We start from the raw sequence: 23,273 nt of genomic DNA on the forward strand, positions 1-23,273 counted from the left end.
TATTTACTACTTCAGTCTGTGATAAATCTACACAAAAATAAATTCAAATCTCTTGAATTACAATTTGAATACACAAAAATATATTTGCAATCGCAATAAATATATGAAAGGGCTCAAGGAAATAAGTTGAACTTAGTAAATAAAAATGATTTTCATATTTATAAAAATATACAATACTTAACACTAAGAATATCGCCTGACAGTGATCTTATAAACAGCAGTGATCTGGCGATATCTCTTTATTTATTAAATTTACCAGAATAAAGATACCAAAATCGTCGCCTTACTCCATGTCGTGATGGTATTACCATGACGCGACCTTGAAATCGACTCAAAAATAATAGAATTTGAAAGCAATTTTTACTGCAGTTTGTCACTTATGGGAACCGACTTATTGATTATGTGATAACTATCTGAATTCATAGTTAAATAAAACAGTTATTTGATTAAAGCAAATCACATAAAATATTAAATTGTAATGCATGTTTTTTTTTTTGTATTTTAACAAAAGAGATATCACCAAACCACTGCTGATTACAATTAATTAACATTAAAAGTTGACTGCTTAAGAATGTTTCCTTGCAAGGCAAATATTTATTTTATAAAATTCAATTCATATTTTTTATTATATCCTCATTTGATATTAAAATTACATTTGATAAAATAAAACTGATCACTATACATTTTGAAGTAATTTTTTAAAAACAATTATATAAATTCATTTTGTAGAAAACATTCAAACAGTCAACTTAATAGTGCAATGAGATAGAATAAAATGTCACCTAAATAATAATAAAAACCACTGCACCATTACCTTAACAAAAATATGATCGACAATATACAAAATGCATCTACTCGTCTTCATTACTTAAATATAATACATATAAAAATCAAATATCTATTTAATAAATGCTACTTTAGTTGCAGTCTTCACGCATCCCATTCAAGAAGCTTATATCTAATACACTGGAGATTGCACTATGACCATTAACTTGTAACAAGAAAATATGACCTTGAATGACACCTGTATGTTTTTTTATCCCTTTCACACCAACTTGCCAAGTTACGTGCGAAAGGGATAAAAAAAACATACAGGCGTCATTCAACGTCATATTTTCTTGTTACAAGTTAATGTTCATACTGAAATCTCCAGTGTATTAGATATAAGCTTCTTGATCCCATTATTTCATAAGTGTCAAAAACTTGTGTCATTAAAACATAATAGACAACTATTTTTAATACCCTTATTTTCCTTTAAAAACAATTTTTCAATAGTTGAGATATGCTGGCAATTTTGCACCATATAAAGATAAAACTGCAGATACTAAGTACTTTCATACTAGCAATTTATTTCCCATAGTTATTGTTCGCGCATAATGCTACAAAATAATACTAAATCACCGTGCATAGAACATTTGTGCGTATAGCTAGGCTTTGGACGACAGGTGATATTTAACAATTAATTTCATATCTTTTTGCGCAAATATATTATAAGAAAGCTGTAGATAGGCTAAAAGCCAGAGTGGCACATTGAAATGTGTCTAATTCAAGAAGATTATATCTAATACACTTGCCAAGTTAGGTGTGAAAGGGATAAAAAACATACAGGCATCATTCAAGGTCATATTTTCTTGTTACAAGTTAATATTCATACTGAAATCTCCAGTGTATTAGATATAAGCTTCTTGGTCTAATTAGCTAGAATTGACTTCAGTTGTCTATTTTTCAGAATAGTTGAATCATGCCTTACTTTGACATCTAATCGTGTGTGCTTATGTTCTGTTTTAAAGATCGAAATTGTGTTAAACCTATCTACACTTTTTCACTTAAAATACTCTTTTCGCGCCAAAAAATACTTAAAACAAAGTGACACTATTCCATCTCACCTTCAAAATTACTGGACCGCAAATCAATTATTGCCTATTGAGATTATCAGTTCGCTAAACATCACTTTTCACTATCACTGTTTTCACTAACATTATTTTGTTTCACTGTTATATTTCACATCACTATTTCAATACAAAACTTCGTAAACTGTCGCTTTCTTGTCCCCCGAACCCGTCACTATGAACTTATCATCCGACGATACATCACAACTGAGCACCGACGACGATTCTTTAGACTGAAAACAGTAAACAAAATTAATGAATGTTTGTTCAAGTCGAAAATACGATATTAATACAAGTATTCAATACCTATATTGTCATTTTATTCAATCAAAGGTGTAATTTCTCCAAATAAAACTTCACAACTAATTTAAAAATAAATTATCTGTACTAAAAATATTAATAAAAAGTATCATGCAAAATAACGTCCAGACATCTTGGTGAAATTTGCCGTATTTTTATTTTTTATTGATTAGCGAATCTTTTCTCACTTAAAATTTTTAAAAACAGAGATGAATTAAGCTATTGCATAGCTTCTATCGCGGGCCTTGAGCGCGGGGACCGAATCCAGAAATTTAGTAACGAAAAACCTCACGCTCCCCACTCCGACGGGCGGAGGTGTGGCTTGAAGGCATAGAATGCAATAGCTTTGCCGCGGCAGTCCCCGAGTGCCACACGTCTTTATTTTTTTTAACTTCTACATACAAATTTAACCATTAAAAAAGACTTCTCATATTTTATAATCATCTCACCTGAAATATACTAGCTCCATACGGTGTCCTCCACGCATTTAGCAGATTATCTTTGCCCGTGGACACAAACCACTTGCCAGAAGCAGCAAACCGTAGAGACAACACACAAGATTCGTGTAGTGCTAACTGATAGCGGTCCGGTTTGCCCGCGTGGAGCACTTCTACGTGCGAGTTCTCCATTCCTACTGCTAGCCAGGAACCTGTGTGGGCAAATATGGTATGTTTTTAGATTCATATTTGTGAACATGGGTTGAGAGATATATGGTTATGTGTGATGGGAGTTTTTTTGTTATGTGTTAGTTATCTGTTAGGAATGTTGCCTTAGTGTGCCACGTAAGAACAACTGAAGAGGCTTCATTTTTCGTTAGTAGGTTTTGTCTTCACTTGAATTATAAAAGGCATGTAAATTTTCATAGTCAGGGCGAGAAGCTATATAGTAATTAATAATAAACACAAAAACAGTGGTGACTCGAAGTAAACAGTTCGGTTTCAAATGATTGCGTATATGAAAATTTTAAATTAATATTTCAATTCATCTGTACATCTGCACTCAAAAGGACTACCGCTTCTGTAATATTTCTTAGTATTCTCTGGCTGCTGCGCTGCTATTTGTCGTATTTTTGGAAGGAAGTTCCACTTCGCGCGTTGTTAAAGGGGGCTAGACGGACAATTTTTGCTATAGTTGTAAGCCGTGCGGCGTGCGCGTGTTTCTCTGTCGTGTTCGTACGTTCCATCCAGGTGTCACTTGACACCTCTCAAGTTTTATTGAATTGATTTATTGAAGTGAAACTTCCTCAGGGGCGCTGAGAGTAAAAGTTCAAGGTCGCGTCATGGCAATAGCATCACGTCATGGAGTAAGGTGACGACTTTGATAACTTTGAATTTTTTTGAAGTTTCAGTTTTGACACGTGTGCATACGCCATACACGTTCTTTTTAAAAAAAAATAGCTAAAATACCGGTGGGACAGTATCCCAGCGAGAATATCTGGCTGGAGAAGTCGTGCTGGTGCAGCTGGCGGCCCTCGCGCAGGTCCCACGAGCGCACCGTGTTGTCCAGCCCGCCCGTCCACAGCCGGCTGCCGTCCGGGCTGATGTCGATGTGATATAGCCAACATACCGGTGGGACAGTATCCCAGCGAGAATATCTGGCTGGAGAAGTCGTGCTGGTGCAGCTGGCGGCCCTCGCGCAGGTCCCACGAGCGCACCGTGTTGTCCAGCCCGCCCGTCCACAGCCGGCTGCCGTCCGGGCTGATGTCGATGTGATATAGCCAACATACCGGTGGGACAGTATCCCAGCGAGAATATCTGGCTGGAGAAGTCGTGCTGGTGCAGCTGGCGGCCCTCGCGCAGGTCCCACGAGCGCACCGTGTTGTCCAGCCCGCCCGTCCACAGCCGGCTGCCGTCCGGGCTGATGTCGATGTGATATAGCCAACATACCGGTGGGACAGTATCCCAGCGAGAATATCTGGCTGGAGAAGTCGTGCTGGTGCAGCTGGCGGCCCTCGCGCAGGTCCCACGAGCGCACCGTGTTGTCCAGCCCGCCCGTCCACAGCCGGCTGCCGTCCGGGCTGATGTCGATGTGATATAGCCAACATACCGGTGGGACAGTATCCCAGCGAGAATATCTGGCTGGAGAAGTCGTGCTGGTGCAGCTGGCGGCCCTCGCGCAGGTCCCACGAGCGCACCGTGTTGTCCAGCCCGCCCGTCCACAGCCGGCTGCCGTCCGGGCTGATGTCGATGCACGACGCGCCGTCCGTGTGGCCTGGCATACATACATTATATAAATAAATATAAAAATAAATCACACGAAAAAACAAACCTCATTATGTAAAATAATTAATAGGTAGTTGCTATAAACTACGTTTAGGGTCGCGCGCAGATAGGGCGGAGCGCAGCGCGGCGCATTTTTCATTGTCAAACTATTATCGACATTGTCCTCATTAATAAAAAATTCTAAATCCAATAATAACAATGTATTCTTGAGGGGCATCGAAGCGTCACATGCGACAGGTAGCGCGCTGCGCTTTATGAATATTATTTTAATGAGGACAATGTCGATAATAGTTTGCCTATGAAAAATGCTCTGTTCTGCTCTCCGCCTTATCTGCACAGCCCTTAGTGGAGAAAATCAAGTATTTTCACCGATCTAAAGTTAAAAATATTGTATTAAAATAAAGATGTCTTACCTTGGAATTGCCTAACTAATGTTTGATTGTGTAGATCCCAGACTGCGATATTCCCGTCAGAACAACAACTGAAGCAAACCTGAAATCAAATATTTTTATGTCATAAAAAGCATTCCATTTATTTAAAAAAACCTTTATTTTTCGATGTTGATGATGTTTCGACAACAGATTGAAGATTTTTGCATAGTATCAACAAAAAAAAATTCAACAAAAATTTTCAAAAACGATTCGACATGATTGTTTATTACAAGCATACGGCGTTTATTACTCGACTAAAACGCACACCAAACGCAGAGACGCGCACGCAGCGGTTAACGTTGACGGCTGAGCGGTATTACCGCATGGCGTGAACGATGTGTTATCCTAATTCGCTTCATAGAGGTTCATTCGAAGAGGTTACCTGCTAAAAAACATCGATTAAAGTGAATTAATCGATACGGACTTGAAACATTTGTCAATCGAACTTGAAACACATTTATTAATTTTCTGATGATTTTTTTTACAAGTAATCAATGCATTCGATTCTAGATGTCAGATTTCGATTGTTAGAATATTAGTAATTTTGTTGAACTGTCAAATGTTGCCTATTAAAATTGCTCTACTATAATGCTTAATCGAACCTTCACGAGTCACAATGCAAGTAACGCACACGAATCTGTAAATTTACAATATCACGCTAACGAATGTTTAGTCGAGTTACGATGCGAATAACAAATTCAAACATGTATATTGTATACGTCATAACTGGGCTGTGTTATGGTGCATTTAAACGTTGGTCACATTTGCACGTCACCACAGAATACATAATAGTAGCTAAACGCTACAGAACGGACACTCTCCGCTTCCCGCCACAATTAAACACTTACCTCAACCCGCACGATCAGTCTAAAAATGGTCCACATTTTTCTACAGGGACGATACGCAACGAAGATTGACAACATTAATCAAATTGACTTAAAGTAATTTTATTATTTTGGATTTGTGATTATTGTTTTTCGTAGAAAATGGTTAGATATTGTGCTGTTTACGCATGTATTTCATCAGAAAAACGTGATTTTTTTTACGCTAGTCAAAAATGTGCCAACCGTAAAGCGTTAACACACACATTTGCAGTCTCTACAGTGTGACTGTCAAAGCGATAATTTTGTATGGAGTGTTTGGGGTGTGGCCATGACGCAACTATTTTACTTTCAACGCGCCTAAAACACTTTCATTTCAAAAATAAATATTTCTTTCGTTCATACGAATGTTAAGTCGAAAATCCATACTCCATACTAATATTATAATGCGAAAGTAACTCTGTCTGTCTGTTACTCAATCACGTCTAAACTACTGAACCAATTTTCATGAAATTTGGTATGGAGATATTTTGATACCCGAGAAAGGACATGGGCTACTTTTTATCCCGGGAAAATGACGTAATCCCGGAAATCCCACGGGAACGGGAACTATCCGGTACGGTTTTTCTTTGACTGCGCGGGCGAAGCCGCGGGCGGAAACCTAGTATTATATAATTATCAGTGGAATAACGAATCGTCACCTTGCTGTCCGGGCTGATGGCGAGCGCGTAGCAGGCGGGCGCGGAGGAGGTGAGCTCGGCGCGCATGCGCGGCGTCGGCGCCGACAGGTCCCAGATCGACAGGTTGGACGCCTCGCCGCCCACCAGCAGCGTGCGCCCGTCCGGCAGTAGCTTCACTGAGCGGATGTAGTTGTCCCTTTGCTGTAATGGAGTATATACATTAAATTGAATATACGCAATCATTATTTATTTTAGGGCCGATTTTTCAATCCTTGGTTAAAATTTATCCGTCCAATAAAGTATAGCACGAACATTTTAAAATGTCACCTGTAAACTGTCAAATACGGGCAATTCGAATACATTTTTGAAATGGTAGTTTAATACGTTATTCGATGAATAAGTTTTAACCAAGCATTGAAAAATCGGCCCTTAGTCAAATAAAAATATAAGACATATAATTCACGCAATTCGCAAGTTAGGCTATTTTTCATCATTGCCAAATATGCGTTGACACGTTATATGTAGCGACTTATAACGTGACGCACTTACGCGCGTACTTGCGGGAATTCAGTTTTCGTGATCGTATGTACCGCGCTTAATTGCGTTGTGGATTCATTCAAAGATGTTGTCCCAAAATTAAATGTTAACGCAGCGTTGTACATGCCATATACAACGCTGCGTTAAACATGGCAGTGTACACGCCTTATCATATATATTTTCTATTGCACATCATATTATTACACACTCACCAAACAATCAAGCTGCGACAGCGGTTCGAGCGTGTTCGGGGATCCCGGACTAGTGATGTCCCACAGCTTAACGCAGCCCTTGCCACCTGTATACGCGTGCCGTGCGTTGGATCCTAACGACAAGGCCACCGCACATACAACTTCCCCATGTGGGAGTGTGGCAACCTGTCGGGCCCCGCGCGGGATCCCGGGTCCGACTAGCGCATCCGCAGGGAAGGGGACGGGTTGCAGCGGCCCGCCGCACGTGTGGTAGGAATACGCTCTGTAGGCATAAATCATTTTATGAGAAGCATTCATTGAATGAATGAATGCCTTATTGTACACACCAAATTAAATACAAAACATAAAATTAAATACACATACACATAAATTGCACAATAAGCGACCTTATGGTTACAGAGCCATCTCTTCCATTCATTATTTTCTCATTAATTCTGTTTATTTCAAGATAGTGTTATTTATTATGTTACAAATAGGTTAATATTGACACATGAAAAAACGTAGCAAGACTATCTTAATGAAGCAAAGTTTATTTATGTTACAAAATCGACCTTCTAAATATTTTTCATATACAATAGTTGCAACTTGCAAGTTATAATCAATAAGACAACTGTCATTAAACACAATTGTCTGTATGTAGATTTCATGATAACGTTTTAAATTCCAAAATGTTTTATTTATATGTTACTTTTTTCAATATTATTAAAACCGTGCAAACATATATTATAAAAAAAACACTAACGGTTTAGCAGGCGGCATGCCATTGGTCCTATGCCCGTCAAAAGGGAGGGGGGTACGATATGCAGCGTAGGGGGGAAAAGCGTATCGGCCCGTCGGTGTTGGAGCCCGGCCCTTCGCCCCTGGAGTGCCGGGCTTCTCCTGCAATGTGATAATTTTACTATAGATTTTTTTAAGTGTTAGCAATGTAATCTTCCTCTAAGGCCCGTCGCTCATGGAGCTACTCAAAAATGACTGAACTAATCAGTAATTACGATTACAAACCAGTTACAAATTGTATCTCGCATACAACGCTACTCAAGTTATAAGGTTTCAGTCACTTGTCAATGTTTGCTCGTTCATTTTTATCATAAAAAACAAAGAAACTCGGGAAACCAGTAGCGTGGAAGGGCCTAAGTCGAACCCATTAAAAAAAGAACTAAGTTTTTACGTTTATTGCATTGCGTATTTACAGCATGTAATTAATAAGAAATAAATATAAATTCCTAAAGCATGTTTATGCTATGTATGATTTTTATACAGTTTATTTGTATGTAATAAAAAAAAATTGCATTTATTAACATCGTCTCTTATTTCCAAATGACATATTATAGGATCCATTTTCCACATTTATTTGTGTAAAAATGTATGAATGATTTTATGAGTAAAACAATTGTATACTTACATCTTTAGAGCTCTTAGGAGTAGATCGACTCGACGAGGACCCTGAACGCGAGGGAGGTCTTGGACCATTCTCCGTTCTCTCACCCTCTGTGCGTACACTTGGTGACCCTCTTTCCTCCTGAAAAATTATATTTTTTACATAAAAGAAATATATGAGGATCATTTATCACTCAAAATAATGTATACGGGAATATTGTAGACCACATTTTAGTTCTAATTTTGAACAAAATCTAAAACTTTTGATGTAACATAACTTTAGAACTGATATTATGTTGTTTCATTTGTTGATTATTACGATATATATTTATTGTGAACAAACACAATAGCAAAAATCTTTGTGTTTCTTTCCAAACTTGAGTTTAAAATAGTAATTTAACTTCGTAAGTAATCATGATGCAGAATTAATTAATAACTAATTAACAGTAACAATAATATAGTACGAAAATATAATACTAACCTCATTAGCAACATCTACAACTAAATCCTGATCGCTCTTTTCTGCATCACTATCCTGTAATATCAAATATAAATATGGTTGATATTAACGTATGAAAGCAATTTTAATATCAGCAAACACTGTAGCAATAAACTAAAAGCAACTTTATACAAAGCGTTATAAAGCTCAAAATTGGTTGTCTGTTTTGGTATTCATTTGCAACATTCTTTCATTCTGATGTGAAACTTAAATAAATAATAATATAATAAATAAATATAAAATAAATAAATTATAATATAGTTTACAATGTTCGAATTTTTATTGCGGTTCTTTACATTGGTGTGTTCTGTTTTTAATAGAAACTGTACATAATGGAAAGATAGTAAGATAATAATATCCCATAAAATTTAACTATTAACTATATTTATAGTTTTTATTTATGGTATAGAGGATAAGTAATTCTGTACCACTTCATATAAATGAGCACGAAAACTATCGTCAAAGTATTCGTATTGCCATCGAGAGAATTTGTATGGGTATTTGAAAAGCGCCCCTGCCGCGCGAATATGGAACTAATTTTAAGCTATTGCATAGCTTCTATCGCGGGCCTTGAGCGCGGGGACCGAATCGAGAAATTCCGTAACGAAAACAGCTTTACCGCGGCAGTCCCCGAGTGCCACACGTCTTTTTTTTAAGTAAGAATGACGTCATACTCCCTATGACGATACGAATACTTTGACGATAGTTTTTGCACTCGCGCTGATTTGCTTGTCCAACAAGCACCCGTTCCTTGATAAAAAAAATCAATTAGACTTTTTAACAATCCCCTTTCACTCACGCAACTACACCAAAAGCAGCCAACCAATCACACAGCAAGCAAGTACAAATACCACTAACACTAGACACACTGACATATCGCACCTTGTCCTCCTTCCGTCGCTTCGCGTCGAGCGGCTCGGGCTCGGGCGAGCGCGGTCGGTATTTTTGTTCGCGCTCTAGAGGTGATACTGAGCGACGCTGCTAATTATAATAAAATATATAAATAAATAATAAAATTGTGCGGACGTCATTTTCATATATAAAACCTATTTTGGTACTTTATTCAAATCGATTTCATTTCCATATAAAATATTATCGATTATCGGAAACAATTGATACGATTTCAGTAAAGGACATCTCTACAGTGTCAAAAATCGATGTGTCAGAGAAATCATCTTAGTTGGAAAGGACTATAATAATTACAATTTATTATCGGATAAAAATGAAACACTATATTTGTTGCTAAGCGCAAATCTCGAGAGCTGCTGAACGGGTTTCGTTAAACCTTTTTTATAATATTTCAAAAGAAATCGTGAACATGTATCACGGGCGAAGCAGTGGCGGACCGCTAGTAATTGTATAAATAAAATAAAAATTATATTTATTTTGAATCCTAGTAAAAAAGCGTAACATTATTCAAAAATATTAAAATTTCAAAAATTTTGTAAAAAGTATGATTTAAAATAAAATTCAACATCCAGAAGCAACTAGATTTAATTTTAAAGTAATTTTCCTCAAAAATAATACACATAATACAGTGCGGAGGAAACTAATTAAGACGTCACACGTTAATTACGTATATCTTTAATCTCAGTGTTGCAACATGTCTATAAAAAGACAATAGACTACAAGCCCGCATAGGACAAAAATATGGGTCAAATGAACCACCATGGGACATATCTAGAACGATAGCAGAGCAAAAAATAATAAGATTCATCACTATGCCGTCACTTGTAAGCTGTCCAACTGAGTGCAGATGAGAATTGAAAAGTACAGGTAGACTCGGTAAATTTTGGTCATATATTTTTGTACGGCATTCTTAACCATCGATAGATCCATTAAAAATAATAAGAAACCGCTCAGTGCCGTACAAAAATGTGGGTCCACCAAGTCGGAATTTTTATTTAATTTCCGAGAGTTACCGGGGGTAAATTTGGTCATTTGACCATGTACGGCATCTGTGTCATACTATTGCTATACTGCTTTTAATCCATTATTCCGCAACGCCGTACAAAAATCATGGGGACAAGGGGAAAAAATCGAGAGTTGTAATCCCCTCTCTTTCCCCACTCCAGGGGGTCATTTGACACAACACGAAATAAATTTATTTTTAAAGTATTTTATGCATAGATAATATTTTTTCATGTGCCGTACATTTTCGTTGGTTCAAAGGGGAAAAATCTGAAAAAGAAATAAATCCATATAGCGAAATGTTTGCTTTATATTCTTATAATAAAATATAAATATACATTAATATTAAGAAGCTCGAGGTGGTTAAGTATCACCTTGGAAAGTCGGAGTCAGGTGGAATGGACTCCGTTAAATTGATGAACTAATAAAAAAGCTATGAACGAAAAGATGTGAATTATATGCAATCAGTCCATGAATACAGGTAAAGTCACAAGCAAATGCTAGTAATATATACATATTCAAAATGTACAAGTAAAGCGCTTTCAAATGATACCAAACACTGCATATTTATCTTAACTTTATTTTTTTACTCTGTATGTTTTGTCCGCTAGAGGGCGCCACATTAGATTTTGTGAAACCCCATATAGCCTTTAGCTAGCTGGTCGTTGGTTATCCAGTGAACAATTCAGACGCCTCTAATGATATGTCATTTGTCGAATTCTGATAAGTAGTTTAGAAGTTACGAGGGAATAGATGAACATACATACATGACCTGTAAACAACCATAACCCTCCTTTTGCTTTGCCGTAGTTGGGTAAAAATATGTTAATGCCGTACTGTATCAAATGGCCATAAAGCACTCTTAAAATTGTAGCTTTCGTCGCTTTCATCAGCCTAAAAGATGTGGTCTGCACAAAAATGTACGGCATCGTTTTTTCCTAATTTATCTATGTTAATACTATTTAAAACAACGGATAAAGTGTAGAAAACTATTATATTTCATTAATCTACGATGTTTAAACTTTAACAAAATTTCTGGTTTTGCATTTCTCTATAACTTTTTTTAGAACGGTTTCTTTTGAACGGCAATACTATACAACAATTGAATTTTACAATATCATGTTAAAAAAAAAGTTCCCGTACAGGGTCAAATGACCTTACAGCTCTTTATATCAAGAATTCGATGAAATTAAGATGATTATTGGTATACATTTAAAAGAACAATTATTTTTTGACGGCATTGCTTTTAATAGTACTTTTGAGTGCTAGATAATATTTTGGAACCGAAGCCGTACTTAGTCAAATGACCCCCTGGAGTGGGGAAAGAGAGGGGATTGCATCTCTCGATTTTTTCCCCTTGTCCCCATGATTTTTGTACGGCGTTGCGGAATAATGGATTAAAAGCAGTATAGCAATAGTATGACACAGATGCCGTACATGGTCAAATGACCAAATTTACCCTCGGTAACTCTCGGAAATTAAATAAAAATTCCGACTTGGTGGACCCACATTTTTGTACGGCACTGAGCGGTTTCTTATTATTTTTAATGGATCTATCGATGGTTAAGAATGCCGTACAAAAATATATGACCAAAATTTACCGAGTCTACCTGTACTTTTCAATTCTCATCTGCACTCAGTTGGACAGCTTACAAGTGACGGCATAGTGATGAATCTTATTATTTTTTGCTCTGCTATCGTTCTAGATATGTCCCCTGGTGGTTCATTTGACCCATATTTTTGTCCTATGCGGGCTTGTAGTCTACAAATAAATCTCTGTAAATTATATAACAACGAATGTTATAAATCAAACGCGGCCTTTAAATGTTTTATGGTTTCAATACGATTCTGTGATTCAACACATTGTTATTGATCTTATTTTTAATCTTCTTTCCTAGCAACATGTAACTGGCCATTCAATTGAGAAAATTATAACAATGTATGTATTTACTATTCAGTAGCTTTTAGATTAAAATGCCCTAATGATCCGGAAAACTTAACTTGAAAAAAAAAATGTTAGGCAGAAGGATTACTATAAAAGATCGTTTATTCTGTTACAGACTACAGTATAGTTTTGGAAAAAAGTCTACCTGCTTCTCGTATTATATTCGTTCATTTTCGATACATTTAATTTTCTATAGAGGTATTATAGTAATTGTGGTAATGCTTCAAGGCAAGACTTCTTCCAAACATAAATCAAAAGAGAGAAGTAGATGGTCCCTGCAATTTTCTCTCTCTTTCTAACACAATTAACTAGTTAGTAGTTACCCATCTCAAACTATATAACTATGAAAGTGTTATTTCTTTATATTATACTAGCTTTCTACCCGCAGCTTCGCCTGCGCAGTCAAAGAAATATAGCATAGTTCCCGTTCCCGTGGGATTTCCGGGATAAAACCTATCCTATTTCCCGTGGTAAAAAGTAGCCTATGTCCTTTCTCAGGTATCAAAATATCTCTATACCAAATTTCATGCAAATTGGTTCAGTAGTTAAGGCGTGATTGAGTAACAGACAGACAGACAGAGTTACTTTCGCATTTATAATATTAGTATGGATTTACCTGTTGGCTCATAGCTCTAGAAGCGGCTAGTCTATCGTCCTCTCTGGGGGGAGGGGGTTGTCCCGGCAGGAGGGGGGGAGGCGCCGGTCCACCGGACAACGGGGGTTTTATATCCGATGGAGGGGGTAGTTCCACCTGTAAATATTAGTGAATAATTTGCTAAATAAGCTTTTTTTAACGGTATAAGTAATATCATAATTCTAGTGGAGAGTTTTAGCGTTGTGTGAATCAATAGTAAAACATCAAACAATTTAAATTTTAAAATTGAAATTCTAGAATTTTCAAAATTTTTCGTGCGTGTGCTCGCTCTAAATTAGCTCGATTTAAATCTTTGTGGGGAGAAAATAATATTAATCGTCACAATATCACACAGAGAAAATCATAATAAATATTATTTTCTTTACAAGCAATATAGTTTCCTTACATTATAACCCTGATTATAGGCATAAACGGTAAGAAATCCACTATAATATTACCTTATGCGCCGGCGGGGGTAAATGCGGCGCCGGCGGCGGTCCCGCGCCCGGGAACAACAACCCGCCCGCGCCTAACAACGCACCGGCGCCCGCTACGCCATGCGGTAGGCCGGACGCGTGGATCTGTTGCTGGAAACATTCCCTTGTTACGAACGTTCCGAGGTGGCTGGGTGTCTATTGTAATGTCTCATTTATTTTTAAACGTAAAATACGTTAGAAATTATACACATAGGACTGTATTTTGTAGTCTTTAACCCTGCTCGCACACGAGGCGTAACGTAACGCTTACGCATATTGTAAGAATAAGTAAACAATAAACGTCTCTTTCTTACCAACGACTATCTCATAAGAATGCGTATACAACGTCTGTAACCGCTGCTATGTACCGCGTTTTATAAGAGGACTTTTTTGAATACATACATGCTCGTATGGCTTTATACTTCGCGCGTAGTACAATACGCTTACAATACGACTACGTCTTGTGTGCGTGGTTATAGAAGAGAAAATACAATATCACTCGTATAATTTCTAGCATATTATGGGCTAATAACACATGAGACACTATTATAGAAATCGATAAAGCCCATATACATATTATAATTAGTGACAAATAATGGATCTAAAAATATTAAACTACATTATGGTGAATGGTGATCTATAAAAAACACATAAACAACTTCTAAAAACATAAGAGTTTAAGAACAAATATAACACAATTTTTTATTACACAATAAAAGTGATGATTACACAAGAATGAAAAAACCCAGAAACGAAAATAAAGCAAATAACACTTATGAATAATAAATCATGACCTATTTAAACAATAGGTACTAATGTATCTTGTCAAAGGTTTATGTCTCAGAGTTTATGTTTATATGTATAACTTAAAAAAGTTTGATTCAAACAAATTTATCTCGCCCTAGCAAATGATATTAAAATGATCGATAGAAACATAATTATGACAATAGAAAACCACCTAGCCGAATTAGAAATCACAATATTGCGTGCGAGTTAGTTAAAATAATAAAAATGTATAATGAAGTGCTGAGTTAGTCATACAAGTTTGAATTCAACGCTTGATCTTTATAAAACAGCATAATATGCTCTTTATATAGAAGATGTTAACTTCTAGAACAAATCATTTTCTAAAATTATTCAAGTGGAACTTTGTATAGTACAATTTAGTGAAAAAAGTCATAATTACTTTATTTAACTCCAAAAAAAATATTTATCCAATACAAGAAAGAGCTTAACAAAAAAGATTTTTAACTAAAAATAAAATAACCCTCAAGCCACATGTACAGTGCGTCATAAAAAGCAATAACTATGTGAAGTCAACAGTGCTTGAATTTAATGGAATAAAGTTAGGCATATGGGAAACTCCATTAATTTTATATGAGAATGTCGATATGAAATAGAAATGGTTATATTAATGACCGAGATATTGATTTGTGGGTGCTATTAAAATGTAATCACAATGTATTGTATTAGAACTATGGACAAATCAACCATTTCATAATGTTTTGTAATATGATTTATGATTAAACAAAGATTTTCAGTTATCTAGTATTTGTTTTAGAGTTATATTATCTTTTTGTTGTTTAAATAATAAAGTACCTATATCTTTTAGGTCAATATATTATGAAAAATACAATTTAAGTTGTTACAGATTTATCTGTGAATATTAGTTTTATCGAAACACAGGAAAAGCCTACATTTGTCGTGTTGTGATCCTTGACTCACATAAAATCTGTTTAAACTGTGTACAAGACTGTATTTGCTATAGACAGACTTCCTAATCTAAAGCAAACTACATAACAGCTTTGTTTAACATACTTATCAAATAATTATATTTACAACGGAATTAGTTCACACTAAAATGTAATGAGATGTCTACGAAAAAATAATAATCTTGCAACACAAAAGTGGTGTTAATCACAAACAAAAAAACATAAAACCAAGCACATTTTTGACTAACTTACAAGAAGTTGCTGCAGTCCCTGTTGTTGTTGTTGCTGCGGACAACATTTAAAAAATACGCTCAATTATTTATTTTTTATATTGTAACAACAAATTACCTGATTCAAGCATTATCTAAAAACACAATCGCACAAACCATCAACCTTATCTTAATTAAAATAATTGCATAATATGTATTCCCTTAAAAAATATAACATCCAAAAACCAATTCAAGATAAATAAGTCGAAGAAATTCGAGAATTTTGTCAGTAAAGAAATATTTTTTAAAGTTAACAAAGGGGTACAGTACAGCATTAAAAAAATAGATAGACAGTAACTATTTTGTTTGTATTTACGTTGAAATACGAACAAAAAACTTACCCCTATGATAGCATTAAGTTCAGACATAGTGACCTGCTTAGCTCTCTCCACGGCGGAGGCGACTTGCTGTTGGTGCTCTTGAGCGAGGAACGGCAACACTTGGCCGATTATTGCGCTTAATCTCTTCGCTATTTCAGTCTAAAACATTATATGCAATCAGCTGAACTAATGGTTTATAAAAATACATATTAGTAGCGGACTACCATGGATAAACAAATATTGTGGGTGGTCAAGTAAATGAGACTTTTGGAAATGTTCTAGAAAGTTCTCTATTAGTATTTACTAACAAATCATTGTATCCAAGTCAGGAAAGCACTATCGATTTAAGCGGTTCTAATAAATGTTGTATATTATACTTAGCTATACATTTATAAATGTTATCTATACTAATATTATAAATCTGAAGAGTTTGTTTGTTTAAACGCGCTAATCTCAGAAACTAGTGGTCCGATTTGAAAAAAAATTTCGAAGTTAGATAGCCCATTTATCGAGGAAGGCTATAGACTATATATTTTATCACACTATGATCTACAGGAGCGGAGCAATGCGGGTAAAACCGCACAGCAAAGCTAGTAATCTATAAAATTACTCCTTTGAAATAATAAAAAAATTGGGATAATCATAACTAATTGTTATTATTACTTTTCATCAAAGTAATTACTATTGTAATGAAGGAGAAAATACATTCTATTGGCTGCAATTATAACCTCTTGAGCAATGAAACAATACAGATAAAAAAGGTATAATCAATTGAAAATTGCTTCAAGTAATAGACATGAAATAATTATAAAACAAAGCAATAAAGTATATTAATGTTTTAGCACTCATAAAATATATGGACAATTTGTATTGTACTCGTAGAATAACGAGGCAATAAAATAATTTACCTGCTTGTGCATTTCAACATTCAATCCATAGGACATCTCGTAATACTGAAAAGAAAAATAAATTCGCTTAGATCAGAAAAACAAATAGCATATTCTTTATACATATGCGAACAGAATTAAACATGCATGCTATGCAATAATCTTGGCCATCTTTATATTAATATTCTAAATCATTAATAGATAAATTATTAATAAACATGTGCTTTATGTGTTTGAATTGTAATTAAATTTTAAATGATGAGTACACCAAGACAGAAATGATTTTAACTGGTGGTAATAGCAGAAATAAAAAATAATACTTTTTTTTTAATGACTTAGAAAAGATTTAAACATATTATTATACATGCAATACTCTTTAAATATACATTTTCAAGTAATAATGTAAATTAAAAACTCTTACCATAACATAATGCCGTTGCATTTCTGTTTTTTCACTAGCTAGTTTCTCACATTCTAATTTTAACCTGTAAAATAACAATAGATTAACAGATATTTTAAATTACTTTCTTAATTGGTCAGGTTATTATAACTGTTAATTTATAACTTGCAAACTAATGTTGAATTGTTAAAGAGTTTAAAAGAATGGCCTCATTTACAAAGTAATTGTTTCAACTATAATAAGTTAGAATACAGGTTATAGTTTAAAGGGTGAAAAAATAATTAAAATAGTACGTAATAGCCTCAAACTGTAATTGTGGCATGAATTTCAATGACACAATCAAATTCTTAGTAATGAAATAGGACATTCAACTTACTGATAGCTACATTAGAAAATTTTTAATTGAATCACTTGAAAACTTACGTATGATATTGTGCTTGTAAAAAATTAAATTCTTCCTTTATTCTTTCTAAAGTATCTGCTATCGTAAACTTTATCGGACCTGCCGAGGGTTGAGGCCCCTGAAAAAAAAAATATCACGACATTCCATAAAATTCAAGTACAATAAAGTTAACATAAAGGCTAATAAATAAATAAAACAAACCCGAACTGCTCCAGCCGGGTGCCGCGTCGGTGTAGGATACATTTTTATTCTTATAAAATTAAATAAAAATACACAATCAAATAGAACTCGTCTTAAAACTGACACCGCTGTAAGTTGATAGCACCATTTCCAGTAACTCAACCTGTGCTATAATGCACTAAACACTTTTCCGTAATAACACACTAAGCACAATGATATGCACAAACTTTGATTATAAACTTTTAAATTAACAATCATTATCTCGACATTTGAGATATATATCTCTTCCACTTTATTTTGTGTTTCAATCAATGACCTTAACTATTGTTATTATTCAAACATAATTTATTAAAATACAACAGATATTTTTATGAAAAATTGTATCCATAAATCCACGCCGCAATTTTGGTGTCATGTCATATCCATCCATCATTAACTTGAAACTTCATTCGTCAACCACAGACAAATGTTACCTAATTTAAAATATAAATCTACTATAACTATAGAGGTTAAACATAATTTCATTTAAATTATTCAATTATTCATGCTTCAGAGAAAATTTTGTGGATAGGAGTAACAAACGAAGTAAAGAAAAATCTTCTAAACTATATAAAATAAAATTCACCGGAATACACGACCCCCATAATTTTGAGGTATACCTAAATAATATGTTATTCCAGAAGCATGATACGACTTTTTCCGTAATTTCGCACGATCTATTTATATTGCTTATACTACACTTAATCATTATTTTATTTCAAAATTGATTACAAATAAAAATAATATATTGTTAAACAAAGAACTACCAATATAAAATTTTTACCTGTAACCTGGGTAAAATTCACAATACTGACAACACCAGCACAGACGTCATATTGTACAGATACTATATTAATATGTACTCTATAAAATAAATTATTTTATTGTAAGTGTTCATCATAAAATAATTAATACTCAGATCGATTTAAAAACTTTTTTTATCTACTAATTTGTCGATATAATAAATAAGTCTCACTCTCCCATGATTTTTTTCATTTCATTTTTTTCCCTCGCGCTTGAATTTATTAAAAGTTCAATTTTAGAAAAGATTTGGATAGATAGGTTCGAGATTTATAAAAAAAAATAAGTTAGGTATACAAACATGATTTGTTATTATGTTTATGTATTAATATATTTTGAGAATAGCTAATCACTGTAGCTAATCATTAATATGAATTGAAAAAGAGAAAAGTAATTTTGAAGTACCAATATTGGTTGTACGCAATTAAAATGCATATAATAAACTCAGATTATAATAAAAAATGTTTTAATTACGTATTGTTATAAACGCATATTTTAATCTAATAATAATATATTATACGAATTTATTGTAGATAAGACAAAACTATATTACGTTTTCTGTCAACAAAGTGCTATACTTGTGAATGGCAACATTTAAATTGAATGTTCACATTTTTAATTTTATTTTGATTTTCGCATTTTGATGGCAGATTGCGATCGCCGCGCTGTTGCAAGCAGACGTAGAAAGAGTGCAGTGTTCGGAGTGTTTTGAAATCATAAATTTGGTTGCTTTGACAAAAACGTGATAAAGTGTATGTTCCAATGATTATATTTAGAAGGAAGTGCTGTTCCTAAAGTGGTATTACGTTTTATGTGAGTTTATACGTCGCAAAGAGAACCATCATGGATTTCAAATCAGCCGTTTATAATACTTTTAATGCTGCTCGAGATGGAAATTTAACACGATTAAAAGTAAGTACCTCTTTATTTTGTCAATATTTAAATAAATAAGTATATAGACTATTTGTTATTCGTCTATGGCGTTCTATAGTCAGCACTTCAACGTTCCGTTATGAAGGAATGTGTAGTTAATAATAATCCACTATCCACGTCCTATATAAAATCAGGCTATGGAATGAAGATCGAGGAAAAGTACCTACTGTACGATTATCTCAGCAATTGACTTCGTTGCTACTTGCTATACATGTCACTATTAATTATTAAATATATTTCTGAAAATAAAATATCTTTTACCAATGAACGAACTTGAGCGATTTTGTTTTGATATCAGTATTTATAGCACAGTTGTTGATAAATTACATTAAATTAACACTAAGTATGTAATTCTTAGTACAAGTAAAGTTATGGTATTTCTTTAGAAATTTGCGGCACGAGTTAAGGGGGGGGAGGGGAGGGAAAGGGAGGGGGGAGGTAAGGGGAGACCCCCTATAAAGTGGGGGGGTGAGGAAACCCCCCCTTCTATTTTTTTTTAATTTTTTTGAGATTATATTTATACTAGCTTACCGCCCGCGGCTTCGCCCGCTTTGACTTAAACCTAATAAATTATATACTAAAACCTTCCTCTTGAATCACTCTATCTATTAAAAAAAACCGCATCAAAATCCGTTGCGTAGTTTGAAAGATTTAAGCATACAAAGGGACATAAGGATAGAGAAAGTGACTTTGTTTTATACTATGTAGTAATGTAGTTAGAAATATAACAAAGATTATGGGCTTTCTTGACTGCTCCGGCGCTGCAGAACGTGGCGCTTGCCCCCGTGTACCTCGTCTTCGTAGCTTCGGCTTTTTGGTCGCCTTTGGCGACCAGCCTCAGCCACTCCGGCTCATTTGACTCTGCCTGCTCCTCAGCACACGCGGGCGCCACGCTCCTCCGCGCCTCCGACTTTTTTAATACACTCTAGTGTATGACAGACAAGTACCACGTGGAATCGGGGTGGACAGATTCGTTTCTGTGATTAACAATTTGTGTGCAATATACATACAATAAAAACATTTTTTTTAAATAATTATTTATTCAAATCTTGTAAACATGTTTGATACAATTTACAATGGCAATGAATGGATCCATTTTATTTTTTTCCACCCATCGTCTCCACATACTCTATATTATCACCGAAGTTTGCTGGGTGGTTATAGTTATCTTTTTTAAAAAATCTTTTTACAACATGCCACTGGGACTCAAATGGGTCAGAGGCAACAAATGGGTTGTCTGGGTCTGAGTGATTACCTTTTTTATGAACATACCCATATTGCCCCAAACAATCATATGCTCGCCAATAATCCGTATGAATTGTTGTCCCCTCAGCAACATGCTTTTGAATGAACTATGGTTTTTAATATGTACATTAAGACATTTGTTATCTCTTTCAAACACAATTCTTGTAGTTTTGTCAATGTAACTCAAACAATTTTGAACATAATCTCAAAAATTAAAAAAACAATTTCTCTGTAATTACACGTTTCCGCACGAAAAGCCGCGAATGTATGTTTGGGGGCATCATTACCGATCGATAAAAATTAAAATCGCGCCGAAATTCGTGCCGCACGTTTCTAAAGTCAACCCAAAGTTATTATAGAACTGAGGTTGTTGTTTTAGTTGAATAACTGAGGTCTAAATAAGCTTTAATTACTCTCTTCATAGTAATTCAAAGTTAATATCCATATCAATAGAATAAATAGGTACCTATAAAATATTATGTACACATTAAGCCGGGTCCGCAGCGACAATTTTCTAACAAAACATGTTATCGAAACATGTTACCAAAACATGTTTGCAAAACCGCTCGTCCGCTGCGCCTATTTTTGTTATTGTTTTTATTTAATTTCAAAAATGAGTTCCGACGAAGAAGACGTGGAAGTTGTTTTAGCAATAGTTGATTTAGTTCTCCAAAGAAATAATAAAAATAGGTTCCGGGTCCGACCCTACCTGCAACCTCGTTCCTTCAATATTTATCAAGAACTAAAAATTGATGATGATAAAAAATTTTTTTAGATGTTCAGAAAGCGATTTTCAAGAGCTAATTAAAACAATAATTAATTAATTTTAATCAACACAATTATGGCGGACGTCAAAGAGAATATAGGCGGACGGACCATAGATAAATTAGGACGGACGTCTTCTTCTCGTGAGTGCGAACATAAAATGCGTTCCTTCCCCTCCCCGCAGGCGAACGCGGGGGATGTTATCCATTCGTCTCGGCAAACATGTTATTGTGATTTTGCTAACAAAACTGTTAGGCCACGCCCCTATTCGGTTAGCAAAACATGTTATCGTGTTAGCTAACACGATAACACGTTGCAGGGGACCCGGCTTTAGATTATGGAATCGTTTTTGGTAATTATTATTGGAAAACGTTATTGTAGGAAATAAAGTCATTTTTGTCAGCCTTTAAAATATAATAAACATAACTAATGGTGTACCCATAAAAATATATAGAATATTCCATTACTACAGATAATTTTGGACTTGCACCCATGTCACATTATGTAAATTAAATAATTAATTAAATACCTAATTATAAATTTACAAAGTCATCATTTATCATTATTTATTGCATGTTGCGTTAACCAAAGGTTAATAATATTCCAAAAACAATACATATTTATTTTTAAAATAAATAGGTGCATTGACATTGTATTAAATAATTTTTAAAATTTTAAATGAAAGTGGTGGTGCAATGACCTGATTCAATACTTTGTACTGACTTTGTGTGGGCGACCAGTGCACTTTGGCCCAAGTGAAATCTTATTATCAAATTATGTTGAATGGAATTTCCACTGTTCTCAATTCCTTGGATAAATAAATAATTTAAATTTGTTTTGCTGATTAATGTTATCTTTCAATAAAGATAATTTATGTCTGCCACTGCTTCAGCAAGCAATATTATACCTCATACTGTACAATATTCTTCTTATTCTATCTTATTCTCATAACAAATAAATAAAGTATAAAATATATAGTATATTTTGGTAGAGCGCATCCTCAAACACTTTTACACAAGTTGTAATTTTATGGTGCTAATATGTTTTCCAGTCTGTTAAAAATTTAATCAATAAATTATATTATATTATTTTTAAAGTTCCTTAGAAATCAGAAGATGTTATGTACATATGATGTACTACTTATAATAATGAACTTTAAAGTAAACAGTCATACCTACCAGTAATTATTTTTAAATTTGAATAAATGTATTTTTTATGTTATATTTTTTTTTTGAGAATACATCTTTTATGCACAACAAGAATAAAACATAGCGTCATTAAAGTATAGCAATTTGTAACACAAAAACATGCAAGTTGCTATGCAAAACTATGTTAATAAATGAATTAATAATACATGTAAAATGTTAATTAAACGATACACTTAC

General features: G+C 34.4%; 3 protein-coding genes across 17 annotated transcripts in view; 1 reads left to right on the forward strand and 2 right to left on the reverse strand.

Annotated features, from left to right (window-relative positions):
• Positions 1–21,474, reverse strand: part of LOC149480095 (uncharacterized) — a 73,054-nt gene extending 51,580 nt beyond the window's left edge. Inside the window, exon 1 of the mRNA XM_089707310.1 lies at positions 21,363–21,474. The gene's annotated coding sequence lies outside the window, so the exon portion shown is untranslated. The remainder of the gene's footprint in view (positions 1–21,362) is intronic.
• Positions 707–18,533, reverse strand: LOC149480099 (protein groucho-like). 15 transcript variants are annotated; one of them, XM_089707193.1, is made up of 18 exons: positions 18,127–18,533; positions 17,946–18,043; positions 17,544–17,607; positions 17,144–17,188; positions 16,290–16,394; positions 15,899–15,931; positions 13,917–14,039; positions 13,441–13,575; positions 9,827–9,949; positions 8,951–9,004; positions 8,495–8,611; positions 7,835–7,971; positions 7,093–7,354; positions 6,365–6,544; positions 4,825–4,903; positions 3,596–4,400; positions 2,639–2,838; positions 707–2,122 (listed from the first exon to the last, which is right to left on the reverse strand). In XM_089707193.1, the coding sequence occupies exons 1-17, from the start codon at positions 18,166–18,168 to the stop codon at positions 2,685–2,687; spliced, it is 2,556 nt and encodes an 851-aa protein (XP_089563319.1). In that variant the 5' UTR covers positions 18,169–18,533; the 3' UTR covers positions 707–2,122; positions 2,639–2,684. The 15 variants fall into 15 exon arrangements, with proteins under 15 accessions (XP_089563319.1, XP_089563317.1, XP_089563315.1 ...); XM_089707191.1 differs by having other exon boundaries at positions 13,917–14,045; XM_089707189.1 differs by having other exon boundaries at positions 9,851–9,946; positions 13,917–14,090.
• LOC149480100 (protein fem-1 homolog CG6966) overlaps positions 19,581–23,273 on the forward strand; it is a 76,943-nt gene continuing 73,250 nt past the window's right edge. The window contains exon 1 of the mRNA XM_089707205.1: positions 19,581–19,857. Coding sequence (XP_089563331.1) covers positions 19,789–19,857 — 69 coding nt within the window. The 5' untranslated portion in view covers positions 19,581–19,788. The remainder of the gene's footprint in view (positions 19,858–23,273) is intronic.

This window comes from Colias philodice, chromosome 19 (genome assembly GCF_061535455.1).
Source record: "Colias philodice isolate Cphi_HAF_F1 chromosome 19, ilColPhil1 Martin Lab GWU primary, whole genome shotgun sequence".
Classification (NCBI taxonomy): domain Eukaryota; kingdom Metazoa; phylum Arthropoda; class Insecta; order Lepidoptera; family Pieridae; genus Colias; species Colias philodice.

Excerpts from the sequence above, each read along its gene's own strand:
- LOC149480099 (XM_089707182.1), bottom strand. The coding sequence starts at position 18,168 with ATGTATCCTACACCGACGCGGCACCCGGCTGGAGCAGTTCGG. Across the intron at positions 16,395-17,143 it reads ATGTTGAAATGCACAAGCAG|ACTGAAATAGCGAAGAGATT; the intron begins GTAAATTATTTT and ends ATAATGTTTTAG. Across the intron at positions 7,972-8,494 it reads CTCCTAAGAGCTCTAAAGAT|GAGAAGCCCGGCACTCCAGG; the intron begins GTAAGTATACAA and ends ATCACATTGCAG.